Raw genomic sequence first — 20,622 nt, 5'->3', positions numbered from 1 at the left:
TGAGAGAGAGAGTTTGAGCTGACCCCCTTGGGGCCCTGCCTCTCCTCTCCTCCTGAGCATTAGGACCACTAAAGAAAGACGCAGTCAGGACTTTCCCTCCCACCCCTTTACACATTGCCGTGGGAAACCATGGTGAGCTCGAAGTGGATGCTGCTCCGAGCAAACAAAGTGCCTCGGCAAGTACCTTCACCTCGGCAGGAGCGGCCACGCCGGGGACCAAAGGGACGCGGCTGCACTGCTTGGCCATTCAGGGCAATGTCACCGCAGAGAGCTCAGGATGAGAGCAAACCCCTGGATGGAGGCTGAACATCCCATTGCCCTCTGGGGAAGATGCTGAGCTGCAGGGAAAAAACCTGGTAATGGGCAAACCACACCAAGGAACGAGGGGAAACAGGGGACTGCCGCTTCCGTGTAATCATTTGGGAGGTTAGCTCAGTACCATAAATCTGTTTCGGTTCAAATCTATTTAGCCTTTGCTTCATGGGAACCCCACAGACCCTGGAGAACCCTCTTGGCAAAAGGACGCTCCAGTCGATGCTCCTACCTTTCTGCCCAAGGCAAATCAAACGAAAAATAGACATGATGCATTTCTACCACCAAAACAATTTGCAAACTGATTTTAACTGGCACAGCTTGGGGACCCGGACATTTGCAACCAGCTCATCCCAAATACATATTAGCTCTGACTTTTTGTTGTATGTGAAGACTTGGGCAAACCTGAATCACGTTTCTTCAATGCTCAGTGAAGCCATGGACCCAGCTTGCGCACCCTTGGCTTTTCCTTGTCCCTCCTGCTGCATCCATGACATCCCCTTTGATGGGAGTTCACTGTCCCCCTTCCCTCTTTGATACCTTCTCCAAATCAGCATTCCTCTGCAGTCTCAGCAAAGCAGTGCAATCCCTGGTAGGGCAAGCTATGGCCTGAGATGAGGATGGGCATCGTCCTGCCCAGAGGGATGGGCAGGGAAGGCAATGCAGTGTGCTCAAAAGCCACCAGCTAATTTGCAGTGCCATGCTCCAAGATGAGCCATGCAACTGAAGAAACACAAGCTCCTGCTGCTGGCCAAAAACATCTCGCAGGGATCATCCATGACTTGATCCGGCAGGTTTGCTGTCCCTGCCCCTCCTGGGCACAGCAGGCAGGAAAACACTTGGTTTTTCCTCAATGAATAAGCACAGAAGTATCGATCAAATGCAGTGGAGTACAATGCTGCAGCTGAAGTATGCACACACTGAGCCTTTTCTGCTACCGCAACACCACCACTCATTTACACACCAGCAGCCTAAAACTATCTCTTTTGTACACCCAAATTGATCCTCACTCTTAATTAGTGCTCTCAGTTGCCGCAAAATTTCATTTGTTTCTTCCAAACGTGGCCTGATCCATTGTCCCTCTCCCATGACCCATGAAAATTAGTCATTGAGCTCAGTGACAGTGGTAAGTGTGAAATGCAGCATCAAAGGGACATAATGGGGGCCTCTTGGGACTGACAAAAAAACACCATTAATCAAGGCATGCTCAAGAGGTGCCAACTTACTGAGGCATGTGAGTGGCGCCGGTCCCAAGTGCAGGCCCTCCCGCGGGAGGCTGGATGTAAAGGGATGTGCAGGCGCAGGAGAGCTCCCCACCACCCCGAGGACCGCAGCCTGCCCCAGGCAAGCGGGTGCGTGCGGGGAGGAACAGCTACCCCAGCATCACTGCTCCCTGGGCAGATGGTCTCTGCTCTGCATGTCCTGAGGATTTGTCCACCTGCTTTCCAAAAGAGGTTACGGAGCCATGCTTTTGCAGGCAGCTTCTTGGTTTAGAGAGCGGGGACGGAGCTTGTCTCGTGATACCCAATGCACTGCTTTAACTGTGTCTGTGGCCCCTACTACTGTCAGGAGCGATGTATGGGACACCACACCAGATCAGGAGGGAGATGCCAGCATCTCCATCTGTGTTTCCAGAGTTAACACGAGAGCCTGCAGGCTCCCAGAGCCAAACACACGACATTGTCCGTCCAGCAGCACCCTGCACTGACCCCTTGTGTGATCCCAGGACCAAGCTAAGGGGGAAGGCACAGACTGCACAGGCAGACCAGAGTGGTGTGGAAGCTGCAGCAAAATCACCCGGGGAATTATCCCAGGGATTGGGGCCTGGGAGCCCTACGGACAAACCTGCGCAGGTACAAAGTCAGGGCAGCCCCGCAGCCAGTAAAGACAGCAGTGGGGCAGCTGAAAGGGTAAGGGACCAATTTTAGCTGGTCGGGGCAGAGAGAGTTTTAACATCAGAAAACCAAAGCAAAGAGGTAAATCTCTGCAAAATTCAAACCTCCGTGGCAAAGCAGCGTGTTTAAACCCTCTCCTGCAAATCCATGTCATTAAACAGAATAACTTGGACTCTGCAAATCCAAATGACTCTCACTTTCAAGGTCCTGCATTCAGAAGCCCACAATGGAGAACAATGAGGTAGAGAAAAAGCCGAGGATCTTGACGCCGCATTCAGAAGGCCATCTGGTCTGGCCAGCACAGCCAGCGCTGGGAACGGGCAGCGTCGTGGGTTGAGATTTAATCTGAGCCACTTATTGAGTGACCTCAGGCGAATCGTTTGACCTCCTTTTGCCTCAGTCAACCCAACTGTAAAATTGGGTTTAAAGCAAGAACCTCTCTGAAAACCATATGCTGTGCCTAGGAGGAGTGGGAGTAGATTCCCTTCCCAGCAACAGGGCTGCGATGGCGGGTAGAGCCAAAACCGGAGCGGAAGAGGCAGTGCACGGAGCGGGGATCCAGCATCCCTCAGCGTCGGGAAGCTCTGGCTGACAGCTCTCCCAGGTCTCATCCTGCCATCCCTGGGAAAGCAGCTTAGGGGACTCACCCCTAAGAGGGGATTTGTGAGGTCTGCCCTTGCTCATATCAGTACTGCACCCAAAGGCCCCAAACATTCAAAGCGGGGTCCCCAAATCCCAATCTCATCGCAGGCAGCCTGCTGTGGGCAGGGATCAGCACAAAAGACATGGCCCTGACAAAATCAGGTATCTTTCTCTACAGCTTCTGTGCCCTTTTATTTATTTACATATTTTGCTGTTTTCAGTAACTGTGGGTTACAGCCATGACCAGAGTTTCAAGGCAAACACAGCGATGCTTTCCTTTAACTCGCTGGTTACCCACTAGATCAAGAGCATTGATTGCTCTGGTCAAATGCCCCCAAAAATCGATTCCTACTCACAGCCTTGCCAATGAACAGCGGCAGAAAAACAGCCCCCCTCTCACCTGGGCACCAGCCTTTCCCCGGCACTGCGCACACTTAGCCTCTTGGCAGGCTTGCAGGGAAGCGTCGGCGCATATGAAACACCACCCCCAGCTAATGCGGGTCCCCAGTAAACCCAAAATAGCATCTTGCCCCTCCCAAGATGCTCGCAGGGGTATGCAAATGATGGCACTGAGGTAAACCTACCCTGGGTTCAGAGAAGGGAAACTGAGGCACAGATCGGTGTTACTGGCCACACCATGGTGACTGGGTCAGCCAGCTGGGACCCTTGTAGGGCAGTATGAGAGCGAAAGCCATATATAACCATCACACCATCACCAGCCCACTGGAAAAACAACCGTATAACTAGTAGCATTATAAATCCTTAAGCTGAGACAAGCCTAAGTACATAAAGAGCTGCTCTAGGTGACAGCATTGAAGAGATCCTGGAGTGATGACTGCAAGCAGAAGACTAAGGAAGCGGAGACCTACCCTGGCCCCGTGCTTCAAGGAGAGGCTGGAGCAAAGCAGCAGCCGGAGGAACAAGCAGCGTACAAGCACATGAGGCTGAGCACCGCGCTGTCTCCACAGAGCTGCCTGCACAGGTACTGACAGAGCATCACCCGGTGTTAAAAACGCAGGCAGCAAACTCGGGAGCAGCCTCGTGCTGCAGGCACGGGCTGCAGAAATGTCAGAACTTCCTCAGCTGCGCTCCAAGAGTTAATTGAGACAAATACCTCAACAGTGCTACCATTAATGAAATTCTTCTGATATATTTCCCCTGAGCTTTCTATAAATGACTAAGTGACATTACTGCCTGCAGTGCAAACCCCCTATATGAGAGATAACATTGCCGGAGCTAAGGTTGGCGCATCCACGTTAGAAGCCTTGCAGAGAAGTGCAAGATGATATTTAAATAACTATCACACTGCTAAGAAATGAGCAGCCAAAAGAAATATGGTCTTATAATGTGCTCAAGTCTCAGGATGGATCCTGGCTGTTACATGCAGACGCTGAAATGCAGTGGGTGGTAAGTGACAAACTCTTTTCCTCCCGCAAACCTACTAAAATTCCCCGTCAAATCTCTCCGATCTCCTCCCAGTGACTCCTATATTTGTACATTTGTTTTGCAGCACACACAGGGCCAAATACTGCAACAGTACAGATGTGAGAGGCAGCATCACGTGAGCCAGCATGTCCTAGAGGCAGCCAAAAGAGCTGATGGAAGGAAATAACCCACTCACCCATCATATCCATCCCCTGCAAACCTCTCACAGTCTTTTTGCTTTACTTAATTTCTTTTTCTTTCCTTTTTTTTTTTTTACTAATTCCTCATGGGTGTTTTTCCCCTCTGAGACCCACTGCTACAAACCCAGAACCTGCTCTGGGCTTACCAAGAACCATGAGCGTTCAAAGTGCAGACAATAAAGAAACATCACTGGCATCAGGACTGAGCCGTTATGCTCAGCATTTGGGAAGAAAGGGCATTAAATACAAGCAGAGCCACAACTGGAAAAAAAACCATCTTGTTTGTGGATGGAGGAAACTTGGCATGCAACACCAGGGGTTAAACTGCAATAAAATGCAAGTGACCATTAGCCAAAAGTTCCTGGGAGTAACACAACGACGTCTCCAGAGCGGCAAACCGACACCAGGGCACTTGCTTTAAAAGCATACCTTTACCTCCAGCACATGTTTTGCACCACTAAAATGTGTCATCACAGAAGTATCCCGCTTCCAACTGCAGAAACAGGTTCACTTGATCTAAGCACAAGCTATAGGTCTCTGCTGACAATACGGATACTGTGCACACACAAGAAAAACCAACAGCAAACCCACGTGTTTAAGGTCTGCCTTGATGTTTTGAGCTGGGACTCGCAATCTGCATCCAAGCAGTGGCATTGCCCAGGAAATACCTTGGTGACAACTTTGGTGCCACCTTATTTAAACCTTAATTTAAAATGCTAACTTCATAATGAGTGGAACAAAACTGTGTAAAAACATTTCCCACTCTAATCCTGGTTTGATCCCCCCAGTATGGCCTTCTTTTGTAATTACATCCCTTTGTGATCTCACTCTAATGCCTTGTATTGTGACCCATAAAATAATCAGCCCCCTTTGTCTCTCCCTAATCCTTTTAGACTTCCTTCTTGTCCCTACGCTCTTATAAATGCTGCCATTATTTGGGCTCAGCAGCTCTTCCCACCACCCCAGAGCCTGGAAAAGGGGCTGCAGGTTAAACCCTGAATATATTCTGTGCAGAGGAGCTGAAACGATGGGAAGATCTTTCCTGCTTTAAGAACCCCGCAATTCCCAACCTCCTCCCCTAGCCACACAGCTTGGCAGGGAAACCAACTTGCAAACATGCATATGACCAGACCTCCCCCCTTTTTGTACTTTGCAGATGACCTTGAGACCCTTGGCCTGGAGGTCGCAGCGGCCAGCATGTTTGCAGTGAGAGCATGCTTGGCCCCAGGCTGGGCGAGAGGAGCTGCTGCTGCTGTCTGCAGGGATCAATGCAGAGAAGAGACATAACATCTGCTTTGCCCGGGCTATCAATCCTGCCCTCCTGCAAGCAGGGTAAGTGCCATGGATGGCCAGACACAGTGGGATGGAGGAGCGGGATTTGGAGCAGGATGCAGAAGGGAAGGGGGTAAGAGAGCAGAGGAGGGACGCATGGTGCTAAGCTTGGCTACAAAACAGTCCCCCCGCAGCAAGACAATGAGGAAAGCATCTTTACAAGCCCAGATATCTCCAGAACTATTCTCAGGTCCCACAGTACTTCAAATATTGGGCAGGTCCATTTCGCCAAGCTTCACGAAACTTCTTTGGCTCTAAGTTGCACAATTGACTTACTTTCCCTCTTTCCTGTTTTTTATAGCACCAGATCAAACAGGAAAATTGCTACTCTCAAGCCGGATGCGTGCAGAGTCTGATCCGATACCCAGTTTGATGGTGATTTCCAATTAGCGGTAACTGCTTGTTATTGAGTGATATAATCAATGGGTCTTACTCCACCGGCCGGGCTGTGATTTATGACGATGCGGAGCCAGCTCCATCAAATTACAACATCGGCAAAAAGGACTGGAAATGCCATGAGACAACACGACCAGAGTCAAGTACGGCCAAGTTAAGCAGAGAGTGGTGATGAGGAGAAAGGCGGCTGCGTTTTGGGGAGCTCACCTTCCAAAGGAGTGGACTCTAGCTGTTACTATTGCTCAGAGGGTATCTTCATCCACAGAGAGCAAAAGCGTGCATCAGCTTCTGGCATGCACAAGGGAAATACAGCTCCTCAAAGAGACCCGTGAAGACACAGCCAAGCAGTGCCTCCAGAGAGCACTCTGCCTACGAAACTGATTTTAATTAAGACAGCTCGGACTCAGGCGAAATTATGAAACTGTCATTAGGAGAAAGAAAAGATCTGTATTCAATAACCTGATCAGATTATAAAAACATGTTGCATTCCACAACCTTTTAAACTAACACAGCAGGGTTTGAACAGACACAGAAACAGCAACCGAAAAAATTCCAACCAGCGTGTTAGGCAGAGGGTGGAAATGCCGAGGGCCTCCGCTCGACTCAGTCACGCGTAGGCTTCTTGCACACTTGTACTTGTTCAAAAGAAGGTTACACTACAAAAATATCAATGTGTTTAGCACCTGACCTGCCAATCCACAAACCAGCCAAGGTCCACTTTCCTCCGCTGAGCATCTTTGGTTAATAATGATGACATACAGAAACTCCCCTGAATTTTAGTTAAATAAATTTAAGGAGTCAATTTTTAGGAGGAAGGTTTTACGAAGTTTTTACGAAGGTTTTCCTCCGTGGGGAAACTGCATGCACCTCGAGCCCATCGGGGCTGCATGTGCAGCGGCTGAGAGCAGCATATTCTTCCAGTTAAATTTTACTCAATGCCAAGTGTTGAAGTAAATTTGAAACATAAAAATACGATATCCAGCTCACATTTCCTGAATGCAAATATGTACATTCCTCTGAGCCAAGAAGATTATATTCCAATACAAAGCCAGGGTCTGTAACGGTGATATGAGACTAACAGCCTGCCTTTGAAGACAGCGAAAAGTGCAGCAGAGCTCTCGAGGGGCTCCGGTCTGTCAGATCCCTTTTATTCCTCAGTAGCACGGCCTTGATCAACTTTCAAGATTTTTGTTTGTGAAAGGTTTTTATTTCTCCTTTGCTTTTGTGTTCAGATGTCAGGCTCAGAGGGAAGAAGAGATCAGCATTGGGATGAGGTTTTACCCACTGGCAGTATTTACTCTGCTTTGCAAAGGTCTGCTTAGCGCTTGGTTTTGGTCTTTCCTTCCAGGCAGCCGGCACCCATTTCTTCGATGCAATGGTCCCCTCATCTCTAAAATGGGGATAACTACCCTCCTCCTTTGTTTGACTTGCTTATTGGGACTTGGGGCAAGGAAAATCGCTATTACTTGTGTGTAACCACCCTGAGACATGGGGGCTCGAGGGTACAACTGTGATTCATTCTTAGGAGATTTCATCTGTGTTTAAGCCGAGTCCTAAGTGCACGTGCATGCTCCCGCGGTTCAGGCACAGCGGGGGAGCTCGCCCTGAGCAGCAGGTTACATTTGCCCACAACATCCTGTTTTATTCCCATTATCCGCAGGCACCTGTGGCACTGAGGCCAGGTGCCCCGTGTTTTGTGCTGGCTTCACCCAGACCTTTTCTCAGGGCTGGCAAGAAACCAAGCCCGAAGCCAGAACAGAGTCCAGAGCATTTTCAACACGATCCCTTTTTCATTTTGATTCACACGAAACTACAGCTACAAAAGGAAATGCTATTCAGGTACACACAGCACATCACATACATATTGATGTAGGAGCCGAGATAACAGTGTTTATTGACAATCCACTATCCCAAAGGTAATTCCTCCGGCTCTCATGTCGCCTGTTTACAGGTCCGAGAAGTTTGACATTGTGCCTGTGCGTCAGCCAGCTCCCAGCTCATAAATGCCAGAGCCATTCACCAAAAGTGCTCCAAGGTTTAGCACCACAAGACTGACGAGTTTGAGATCCAGCTGCTAATCTGGCATGGACCCAAAGCCCTTGGCTCCTGGACAATGTCACTTCTTACACTACTGAAAAGCTAGGTTTGCAGATGGCCACTTCATGCACTCGGGGACTGTTATACACAAGGGCTGGAGTGTTCCCTTGGTAGGCTGCCAGCCAGCCCTGGCGCTGCAGGGAGCGGGCGGCAGCTCTCTGAAAGGCCCCCCAGTTTGGGGAGTGCAGCCAGGGGAGCCTGGCCCCAGACTTTGCCGTAGACTTTTCCTGCTTTGCACCAAAAAATCACAGTGCGATTTACAAATGCAACAGAAGTGGTAGTAAGTGGCTTGCACAGAAAGAAGAGTGGTAGCCATCTCCCAGACAAGTTGGAGAACCCTTCAGTAAAACTTATTTAACAAGCCAGCATTAAGCCAGGTCTCGGGGCCGTGCCGGACACCCATCCTCACACCTGTATATAAATTACACCCAGCAGCAACTTCTGGTTGAATGCAAAAAGGATTAGCGGCTCCACCCCCAGAGCCCACAGACAGTCTGTGGGCAAAGCTGGCAACCAACACAACAGGGACAGAAACCACCACACCACCTCAGCTCTGCCATCAGTCCCGGGACAAACACAAACCAGCAGCCAGAGCCAGCAGGGGGGAACCCAGCAGCCTGCGTGGCAGGAGACCCAACAGGACCAACCGCTCTGGCCGTGGCGATGCAATGGGCTAAGCTGGGTACCGTGCAGGGCTGGAGTCACAGCCTGCCCTGTAATTCTTCCTCCCCCACCTTTAAATTTCATTCCCTCGCTGACATTTTCATCTCCTTCCTCCTCCAGGCTGCCCCACCAGACAATCTGTCTGGTGTTGTTAGCCTTGCCCCCAAAGGCACTGCCACGCTGGGTAGTAAATAAGACCTTGCTGCCTCCACACTGCCTGTCTTAAATAACAAAATGAAAGAAACCATGACCTTCAGAAGGTCTTCGCCTATGGTTTGGAAAGCGCTGCCTGCCAAGCAGAGCCCAGACGTGCTGCAAAGCAGAGGGGCTTCCAAACCCACCACAGGAGATATACAAACCATGGACTATTTCACCGCATGACTTTAACATAACTTATCCCTCTGAGACAGGGAATTTACTGCTAGAAGGTGGCTTTTAGTTTTCTCCCCCTGAGAAGGCTGATTAGCTCTTCTTTCACACCTGGACAGCTACGCAGATTAGATGCCAGCCAGATCCCCACACCAGCTCCAGGTTCTTTTTTCTCTTTCCCCTCTTTAATCCTCCCTCCCTGAACACCCAGCACCCACCACGCTGCCCTCCTGCCTCCCAGCAAAGCCAGGGCCCCTGGCGGCATGGCCCCATGAGGTGGGACAGTGCCCGTACTTACTTGCTGCCTGAATCTTTGCCTTCCGGCTCACCACCAGCCCATAGTGGTTTTGCGCCATGCAGTCGTACTCGCCTTCATCTGAGGACCCATCTCCCCGGACCCTCTGGAAGCGGGAGACGTAGAGCGACCCGTTGGCCAACATGAAGGCATTCTCGCTGTCCACGATCATCACGCCATTCTTCCGCCACGTGATGGTGATGGGCTGGATGCCCTCCACCTGGCAGTAGAGGATCAAGGGTTGCTCCTGCACAGCTATGTCATCACTAGGCTCCACAACAAATGCCAGCTCGGAGGAATGGCCAAAATCTAAAATGAAGAGAGAAGGACAGAGTCAGCAGTGTGTCCACAAGAAGCAGCAAGAACCCACTGCTAAGGCAGCTAACAGGGGATGGTGAATACATTTTGGATAGAGTGGGCTACACCGGGGATACAGGGTGCAAGCGTTTTGGAGAAACATGAAACCCTTGGGCATGCTTTGCCTCCCAAGGCTTTGCTATCAAAATCTTGGGGTGCAGCTTCCAAAGGCACAAACAGGCACAGACCTTTGAGGCTGCGTTTGGAGACTCCAGTGAAGGGGACGGGCAGGCACACCCCTCCAGTGCCTTGCCAAACCCCAGCTCCGCTTCATACCACACTGAAGATTGCCTCTTCACCTCCCTTTGCAGGGAAACAGCAATACAGAATAAAAACTTGCACAAGCATGGGACAGTGCTTACTTCACATCAGCCATTCCCACCCCAGGAGCAGAAGTTTACACCAGTTCAAGAAATCCACTCCTCTCTCCCCCATGTAACCAGGCAGAGAGGGGGCTGCACCATGCCCCAGACCCGTTTGCAGCACAGCTGGCAGGGGTGAAGAGGGGGATCGGCAGCTCCTGATTCAGACCATATTGCCACCGGCATCTTCGCGACGCTTCTCCCGCTTGGCAGAGCGGGAGGTTGTTTGCCTCTCCACGTAACACCATGCCCTTCTGTCACTTTGGTCTCTCTCACGCTGTAACAGGCAAAGGATGGTGCTATTCAGTCCTTAATGAAGAGCAAGTTAAGCACCGAAATACAAATGCACAATGTTCTGGCTCAGCGACACAAAAGGTTTCTTGCAAAGCAATTACGCTAAATGACGTCCAGGAGAGATAAGTTACTGCAGAATTTGTACCAACAATAGGCAAACCCTCGCTTCCCATCATACAGATACATACTAATTTACTTCTTTTGCCAACAGAACGTTTAAACACTATGTCTTTGGCATGTTATGCTTTACTTGGTCCAGCACACCTTTTTAGGGTATAATTTGCCATACAGTCATGATTAGACGCTACAGAAGATGACAGAAATAGAGCTATTGTTTAAAGATTAGCCCAAAATACACGCTGACATGAAAGACAAAAAGCAACCAAGAAACAGGAGTCATATAAATATTTGAACGGTGTAAATGCAGGGATGGAGGCAATTTTTTTTTTTAAAGAGCAGCAATGGAGAAGAAATTCCAACAGAGTAAGAAAACTACAATTTCATTCGAAGACAGGGAAAGCCTTTCTAACAGTTCTGTTGTGCAACAGCCCCTCGATGGGTGGAGGTTTCCAGCTGCTCAAACCTGCGATACAGCTTCTCCCCTCTTTCATGGGCTCAGGGGGACCGACTCCACAGCTGTTCACAGAATCGGGACACACGTGGGCAATTTCTCTTGGCAAACACCAACCACAGCACAGTCTTTGTAATGCCTGTCCCTAATACAGATCCCACCACACTAGGCTCAAAAACAGAGTGGAGGGCAGATCGTTAATGCATGGTAAAAATAAAAGACATGAGAAGAGGCAGTTATCCTAAAGAAAAGGAAGAAAAAAAAGGCTGCCTTTTCTGCTCTGCAAACCCAGTGAGATTTTTTTCTTTCTTTCTGTAAATCCCCATTGCTTTCTACAGCAACTTAAATTGGATTACGGGGGATAAACATTGAGTGCAACCTGAGCCGAGGCAGATGGACGGAGCAGACAAAGAAGGCAGGGGTAGTGCACGGCAGGTCAAAGGTACTGCTGTCAAGGTATGAGTGTGTGCAGGGAATGGACAAACTCTACTTAGTGACAGACACCTAAACCACACACTTTATTAACCCATTAAGTCTTAAAATGTCAGGCTAGCTCCAGCCATCTCAATGATCTATCGCTCACTGTGACTTCTTTTTTATGAAATAGCCCTGGGGTCCTCTCAGCAAGTTAGACTACAGCCAGCACAAACCCATAAATTACTTTTTTTTGTGAAAATTAAGGAATTAGATGAATGCTCCGCATTTTTCTGCAAAGTGGCCAGAGTCTCCACAGCACCTACCACGCCAGGGCCCCATTCCCTGCATGGGCACTCCTGGGAGTTAGGTAGGATAAGGACCCTCGCGTCCTGACTCCCCACTGAACCGAAGGGGACTTCTGACTCCAGAAAGATTGAACAAGATTCCAGGATTTAGCCTAACAGGCAATCAGAAAAAATCCCTAATGAAATAAATGCCCCATCTTCCCCCAGCTCCCCTGTACTCTTAGATAAAACAGCTTATTATTATATGTACAATAAAAGGAAGAATCAACATAATTACATGCCCTTCCCACAATAGCTGTCATTATAATAACCATCATTAAGGCCTGTGATTGGAGATAATCATGTTTACCTCCATAAACATTCGGTCTGCATCCTAACTCCAGGCTGCACAAGTAGCAGAAGTGATGACACTCGTAATTAGGACCAGTGCCCTCAGACACATGCCGGGGTGGGGGTGGACACTGGCTGGTCCTGGGGTCTCCTCGGGCTGTAGTCGAGAGCGGGATTGCGCCTCAAGGTGTGACACTGTGCAATGGACAGTGTGCAACTGGTTTGTAACCCGCAGTGTCCAGAAGCACCCAAATTCCTCCTCAATGGATGCTTTTTTCATGGGATACTTTTCTGACCTTGAAGAAATCCCACTGCCACTTTCCTAGGGCTACAGGGACAGGCGACCAAAAAACCAGACGCATGGAGAGAAGCAAGCCCGCCCCATCGGGGGATGTGGGAGAAGCCAAGCTCTGTCTTTCACCCTGACATGGGCTTTCCATGCAAACTCAGCCAAAAGTCTCTCTTCTCCCCAGATACTTAGATGCTGAAAGATGCGGAGAGGCATACGCCTTTCCCAGGCACCATGGGCACATTAGACATCCTAAAGCTGCCTATCTGCATCGTTAAATAGACAGATGTGAAATTGCCTTAAAAAACTGAGCTTTGGTCCTCAAGGGCCTTGGTATCCCACTCTGAAAAAAACACAGGCTTTCTCTTCCATGGGGTAAATGTCTGAGTCTCACAAATAGGTAAGTCATCGGTGGCACAGTCGGCAGGAACCAAGCTGGCAAGCTGACCTGAGCGTGTTTCTGCACCACCGTGGCACTGCAGCCCAGCAGGTCCCCAGCATGCAGCAAGCTCTGAGGAAGTAACCGTGGGCTCTTCCCCAGCCAAAGGTCACCTTGAAGCCAGCACTACTCCCTATGACCCTCAGCCTCATGGCCTAATTTGGGGGCACAGAGTGGGCTTGGTGAGAAAAACACCCTTCTCAATGCTGTGCTTCTACAGGGCACCAAGTTCCTGGAGGTTTTCTCAAAAAAGAATGAGACCCTGGAATGCTGCACACCATCAGGAATGGGTATGAGAAACTGGTCCACAAACAGCCCAACCTAAGATCCACATGGCTGATGCACAGACGCTCTGGAGAGAACTGGGTGCAAGGCATGGTAGAAACTGGGCGCCTTACACCTTCTTCATCCCCTTCTGAAGACCCCCCTTCATCCATTTGGCTGTAACCATGGGATTATTTGTATTAAAAGTGGTTTTCAAGGACTGGGCTTCAAACAGGGATGTTGGGATTTGGCCTTCCAAGATTGACACTGTGGGGCTCCAGGTCTCAAAGACGGACTCTGAACACAGAGCCCTGCCTCCCCCCGATGCTCAGGATGAGAGACAAAGGGACCTAGGGACACTCACAGAGGAATCTCTATGGTGGGACAAGAAGGCATTTGCTCTAGAGATCAGCTCAGACGGGCCAGAGGGAGAGCACATACAAAGCAAGGAGGTAACGGGGGAAGAGGGGGAGCCAACTCCGTTAGCATAAATGACTGATTGTAGTTAGAAGTGAGGCACAGAAACGATGCTGCAAAGTTGGAGGTAAACGACACTCCGAAGGCACATGGAAACAGTAAAAGTGCAATTAATTGAGAGAGACAGAGAGGAAATCACCGAGGCCATGTGCATTCACTCGGGGAGTCTGAAAGCCCCATCCCTCTCCAATGGCTGGCTGCGTATCCAAACCCAGCTCATCCCAGGGTACATCCCGGGTACCTCCCGAAACAGACTGCGAGGCAGCGTGGCTCACAGCCACTCTCTGCTCAAGGCAGAAACTGTAAGACTGAGCTCACAGCAGCTTGAGTTTGTAGTTAGAGGCAGGGGTGTCATGCAGGCAGCTGAACAGACTGCTTGTCTCAATGCCGGCAGGCTGCGCCGGGGAGCGCGCGAGGGAATATTGCTTTGCTTTCTGCAAAAGGATGGAAGAGGAAGCGTTATTAGCTCTGACATAAAGGCCACAAGAAAATTATTGGAATCCTCATTCTACAAGTCTCCTTTTGAGAAACATTTACCATCTCCCTGAGCAATACAATATGTGACTATATGTGCAAATATTTAACAAAAACTACTTCCCCTATTGATCAAGCAGACAGGCATACTCAGAGAAACCAATTAGCACTTGTGCTTTTGAACCAAGAGATTTATTTAGCGCTGAGAGAAAGAACTTCGAATTAATGGGAAGCTTAAAAGACACTTTGAAGTACATTTAAAAAAAAATAAGTTTAATTATTTTTTACTTGACACTGTGATTAATGTTCAAAGCTTCAAAAGAACTTGCTCATACCCTAGAATTGTCCTTTTCCATTTGGGAAACATGATTTTGGCTTTCCCTCCTGTGCTTCTGAAAAATACAGCAGCTAATCTCACCACTTTAATTAGCGGTGACATCCATCGCAAAGGACCTCAGTCACAACACGGCTCATCCTCCTGGACCCTGTCCAGACCCACAGCCGGCAGGGCCACCCCTGCCCCAGGAGCACGCGGTCCCGACAGATGAAGCCCGTATTATTACTCCCATTCTAGACAGGGAACATTAATCACAGAGAGATGAAATGACCTGCCAAGGGCCCGGTCTGAGCTTGTGGCAAGGCGAGATATTGCAGAAGCAGTCAGGTCCATCCTGCTCTTCCTGGCGCAGCATCATCAGGAGCACCGGCGGGGAGACGGAGGCAGCCCTAGTTCCTCTCTCATCACACCAACAGCACAACATCCACCTGCAAACCGCCTCTCATGAGCAGAAATTTGCCCTCCCCTGATTTACCATGTTTGTTCCCAGTATAACACAGCATAAATCAGCAGCAACCCACTGGTGAGCGTTACCATCACAAAGGATAGCCACTCCGGTCCTGCTTCAATACAGCCAAAAGAAGATGCCTCTGGAGTCCCGCGAGCCTGGGACCAGAGGTTTTTATAGTGGGATGCAGGTGAGTATTAGGACCAAAAACCTGGGTGCAGGTTGGGACAGCCCTACAAAAAATGGCTCCTGTTTTTTCAGTGGTGCTTTTTTTTTTTTTTTTTTAAAACCCTTCTGCAAATGGGAGGATATGGAAGGAAGAGATATCTGGACCTGAAAGATATTCTCCAGCAGATTATAACAGGTTTCAGGCTGATGAAATTGGCAACCTAAAAATCCAGCTGGTGCCCCCTTAAATCTCCTTGAGGCTGACCCAGATCCTACGGAGAAAAGCACTTCACTGCAGTAAAGTGCAAAGTGGCTCTTTAGGGCATCCAGAAAAATTTACATTTAAAGAAGAGAATAGGCTGTAACAGGCCCAACATCTTGCTGGCAGTAAAGTTTACTAGCTCAGAATTTTTTATTCCCTTTCCTTTTGGACAGGAGGTTATATAAAGCGATTTTTCCATCAGGGCACATAAACCACATCCACTTGTTAAGCGATTGCAGGAGGTCTCTGTCAAGGATAACACGACCTCTCGGCCACCTGATGCGGAGCCCAGAGACATGCCCAGCATCACTGCCCTCAGTGAGGGCACAGATTTTAGCCAAGGAAGGCAAATGCAGCCCAAAGAGCCAGAGAAGTGGCCCCAAATAATTTTCAGATGCTTGAGACCAGACTGGGCAAATCCCAGGAGGTCGCTTGTTAAACACAGCATGGAAGCTGGAAGCGTTCACAGCACAAAGACCCTTTCCAGGACGAGCTCCGAGTCCTCGTGGGCTCCCCCATCTCTAAAGAAGGCAGGGTAAAACCTGTTGGTATAGCTGGAAAGGGCAAAGACCTTTTCTGAGTTAATTGCCCACAGTAGCTCCATCCACAGTGAGGCATCCAGAGATCACAGCAGCAAGCCGAGCATAGGATGTGTTGTTATTTGCATTCCCCACGTGTTTCGCAGCCCTGACCAGATCACAGTCCTACCACAGAGGGCATCAACAGTACAAATACGGAGCAGGAAACAATCATGCACGAGAGGACAGCAAAGGCAGCAGCCAAGATGGGAAACACTGTGCCCAGAGCCGGGGTCCCCACAGGCTTCAGCCCCCAAGGCTGCTCTAACACAGAACAGGGCTTTCAGCCCCCAACTCTGCAAGAAAGCATCAGGGAGGCAGCTGTCCCTGCGGCCGGTCCCTTGCACAGACCCAGCAGGGCAGACTGGCCACACGGTACGTAACGATGCTCGTGGATCAGAGACACTGCGGCTGGGAGACGCATGAAGGCATGAGGCTGCTGAGAGAGCCACAGGCACCCCGGCATCACGGTGCCAAAACCACCAGCCAGCACAGCCCCGTCACCCAGCCCTTGAAATTCAGCTTGAGTACTGGCAGGCAGGACTGGATGGTGTGCAAGGAAAGGAAAGACAAGGTCCTTCTGGAGGAAGAGAAGTTTCTGTGTACATTAAAACCTTTGAAACTCTTAATCGCATCCAGGGGATTCAAAGGAAACACAGCACTCTCTCCTCCCTGCCATCCCCTCTGCCTTATCACCTCCCACCCTGAAATTCAGGATGGAGGAAAGCATCGCCTCACTCCTCTCAAGGAGCCGAGCATGGCACCGATCCCTGCTTGCTCCAAAACCAGAGCCATTTCAACGAAACACTAGCACTTCTCTCCCGTTTCACATACTCTCAGGTTTCAGCAGCAAAGATCCTTTTGCAAAAGCATCTTCACAACTCAGCAGAATCACCCGCCACAACCCGCATCCTCCTGACTTGCCATTAGCTTCGACAACACAACCACGTGCGCAAGAACAAAAAAAAAAAAAGGCAGCAAATCCTTGACTCTGCTCTGAAACTCTGGTTTTAAATTACCAACGCAGGAGCGGGTCTGGGTTGTTAAGTGACTGGGCTCCTCTTGAGTGGAGGGTGCGATACAACAGTGACATTTGATATAATAGTAAGGCCAGATCAGTATGCTGTGTGCTTTTCTCGGTACACTCGCCTATTTGCCTCTCTTTTCTCTTAAAGTGCAATTATTGACATGTTCGCCTCCTTAACCATCAGTTTTATATGCTTGCCAATAACTCCTGAACATGTGTAAACAATTATTTTTATTTTCTTGCAAAACCAAAATGTTGCATATTCTTTTGGATAAACGGACTTGGGTAGATTTTCATGAGCCCTGCTACATAATTTATTAGTTTCTAAACTCTGTAAAACTAAAAGCTCCAGTAAAGTTCAAATAAGTTTGTGATTTCAAAGTAATTTTGAACGGACTATTCCTGTTCCTGCCCAATGTTATTCAGTCGATTTAAATGAGAATTCTTAATCTGTAGAGGGGGGATCCCGCATTGTTTTGTTAGATCAAATAAAAGGACAATATCCGGGATCAGAATCCCAGGAGCGCAAAGCATGAAATAAAGGGGGGGGAGAAGGGGGCACGGAGAAAAGCATCTTCTGTCCCAGATCTGTTGCAGGCTGCAAAACGAATCGCATGGTCTGCTCAAACGCGTGCTGGATCAGGTTGCTGCTTTGGGGGGGGAAGCCGGGTGCCGGCAGCAGCTTCGCACAAACTCTGCTGCATGCTGCTCCCCGTGCCGCAGCCCCGCGTCGGGGTCCCGTCCTGCTCCCACTGGATCCTAATGCTGCGGCGAAGCGAGCGAGCTGGGTCTCGCCATCCCAGCATGGCAGAGAAAGATGTTTCAAGGCAGCGGGATGGGAAGGTGCGGGGGCAGCAGCATCCCAAGGGTTTGCGAAGCAAGGGTCTGGCGTTGCAGGGGGTCACTGCTTGGCACTTCACACGCTGTGACACGGGAGTCTCCAGAAACAAGGAAATCAGGGAAATAAAAGTTCAAGCAGACAGAAAAGAGGGGGAGAGGCTTTCTCATTTGCACACATAAAATGAGGGCAGTTTTGCAGCTCTCCGCCGGGCAGTACTGCTGCTGAGCTGCTCCACGCTGGCCCATGCTGGGCTCATTGCACCAGGGTCCGTGGGCCAAAACTGGGACTGAGCAGGAAGGAGAGGAGTGGGGAATGGGGCTGTAATCTTGGATCTGGGACCCTCTGCCCAGCTCCTCTCCCTGGGACCCTCTCCCAGCTCCTAAGCGAGCATGGGAGCTTGCGCTGTGCAAGTTCCAGAGTCTGACAGGCAATAAGAAGAGGCGCGATTAGACTAGCTTAGGATTTCTAACTCCTTGCGTGGGGGGTGGCAGGGCAGATCAGGAGGGGACCAACCTGCCCTACTCCCCTCTCTATCGGCTGGCTTTTAAATACTTCCAACGAGAAGTTTAGTTTTGGCACCGTGGTGGCCCCAGCAGATGTTTGTGTGCCACTGGCATGGGTGGCTGCACGCTCGCACCCCTGCGTGAGCTTCGCACCCAACACCAGTCCCAGACATGGCGCACAAGTTTGGTTGCAAGACGACCCCCCCATTTCATGGGCCGCCTGCCGCATCCACCACGCGGGAAAACCACGTCCTGCGATACTCCTGTTGAACTCCCCGAGAAAGACAAAGCCCAAATGTGGGCTTGAATTTCATATAGCGTCTCTGAGTGTTACTGGGGAAAAATGATACCAGATACCCTCTATATATATTAAGAAAAAAGACGGGGTATTACACCAATTTAGGAGAAAGCAATCCTTTTTTTGCATCTAAAAAAAACCAACAAAGCCACACAGAGTAGGAATTAGTGAAAGCTTATAGCTTCAATAATTTAAAAGTTAAGCCTACTTAAATATAAATGACGATGTTTAATTCCAAGGCTGTTACTGAGCAGAGCCGGGGAGCCTCTCGTATCCAATGCCTGCCTTTGAATGCCAGGCTCAGCAATAACAGACAAAAGCTGTCCACCACCCAGAACAAAGAGCTCCAGGAAATTAAAAAAAAAAAAAAAAAAAAAAAAAGGAAAGAAAATACTGTCTCGCTGCTGAGCGCACTCCAGCACACTGACCAGCAGCTCCCAATGCCTGGTTCACAGACGCCAGGCCAGCACTTTGGGGAGTTTGAGAACCGCAGGGATGGGAGCGGAGCATCCCGTCCCGCGCAGCGCGGCACCTCTCCTGACGCAGCACCCGTCCCCGCAGCGAGGCTTTCTGCTCCGGTGCTGATTGACATTGACGCGGGAGGGTTTATTAAATTCAGCAGAGCACAGAAACACGTTACCTCGCTGTTAACCACGTCTAGAGAGATAAACCCACGAGGGGGGGGGGGGAAACTCAGAACAGAAAAACTTTTAAAGTGCAGCCAAGCACTCTTTAGCGGGGCCAGCAAAACACACCCCAAAGTCAGGAGCCACTGACCTGCCAAGCCGCAGCATAAACAAACACACAGGGCAATTTGGATAGCAGCAGGCAATAAACTAGACACAAACCCAACTTACTAAAGTTTTGCTTTCAAAAATTCACTTCTTTTCCTTTCCTCCCCCCAAAAATAAGTCAACCATCCTCATTGCACTGCTGCATACCCAGGAATCCCAACGGAGTAACGAGACCTGCTTCATTACATCCACTTCACAGATAACTTATATTTTCCGTGAGTTACGCTGGCTTCTCCTCCTCGCCGTGGCTGCTACGAACCACGTGGCGAGATTTATTATGGGAATAGTCCACAGCCTGGTTTCCTAAACACCCCAGCAGCTAATCTCTGATTAATCTAACGCGCACTCTTCTCCCTCTGAACATGCTGGGCTGCTTGCACATTTTTTAAACAATTCCTACTTTTCCTTATCTTTAAGGCTGCTACGTGAGGCGAGGGCAGGATGCACATGGGTATTTCGCTGCAGAACAGCATCTTTCTCAGATTAGACGCATGCTTAAGCAGCATCACCAGTAGAAGGGAAATATTGCAATTTATCAGCAGGGCATGTGCAGAGTAGGTCCAGGGAAAAAATCCCTTTGATGTTTTTGTAGTTCGGCCCTGGTCCGGTGGGTGGTGTTACCGGTTGCGGCTGTGTGAACCGAGCCAGGCATTACAGGAGAGCACAATACTTGGAGGTTTAAAGTAGCTCGCCGTCATCCCTGCAACTTGCAGCCCAACGTCTCTTTTCTGTAGCTACCGCCTTTGCTAACAAACACGACTCGTTTGCTCGGGCGCTGTCTCCCGCTCACATCGCCGGTGATGATTTTGGGTCTGGTCCCTGAGCGCGGATGCCCAACTACGCCACTGCACGGCAGCCCCCCCATCCCTCCCCAACGCTGGCCATGGGGGCGAGGGCCCCACAAACACCACGGTCCCCTCCCCGGAGCCCCCCGCGCGAGTGGGGTTTCCAGCTGAAAACACAGCCTCGAGGGAACACTTCGGGCTATCTGCAGATCAAGGTGTCGGATGGGCTGATGTAGAAGTCTACAGCCGAGAGCCGCGACCCCAACGTGCCTTCCCGGAGGGACGAGCCCCCCGCTCCCGCAGAGCGATGCTAACACGCGGGCGACAACGAACAGCCGTGACCCCGCACATCCCCGGCGCAAGGGGGTGCGACCCA

At 49.9% G+C, this 20,622-nt stretch overlaps 1 protein-coding gene across 1 annotated transcript in view; it reads right to left on the bottom strand.

The window, feature by feature from the left end:
• The window catches only part of IGDCC3 (immunoglobulin superfamily DCC subclass member 3), a 112,804-nt gene that overhangs the window by 90,322 nt on the left and 1,860 nt on the right, over positions 1-20,622 (bottom strand). The window contains exon 2 of the mRNA XM_009280489.2: positions 9,630-9,935. Within this exon, the coding sequence (XP_009278764.2) occupies positions 9,630-9,935 (306 nt within the window). The remainder of the gene's footprint in view (positions 1-9,629; positions 9,936-20,622) is intronic.

This window comes from Aptenodytes forsteri, unplaced genomic scaffold (genome assembly GCF_000699145.1).
Source record: "Aptenodytes forsteri isolate BGI_AS27 unplaced genomic scaffold, ASM69914v1 Scaffold83, whole genome shotgun sequence".
In the NCBI taxonomy this organism is placed as follows: Eukaryota; Metazoa; Chordata; class Aves; order Sphenisciformes; family Spheniscidae; genus Aptenodytes; species Aptenodytes forsteri.
This window is presented reverse-complemented; position numbering and strand designations above follow the sequence as displayed.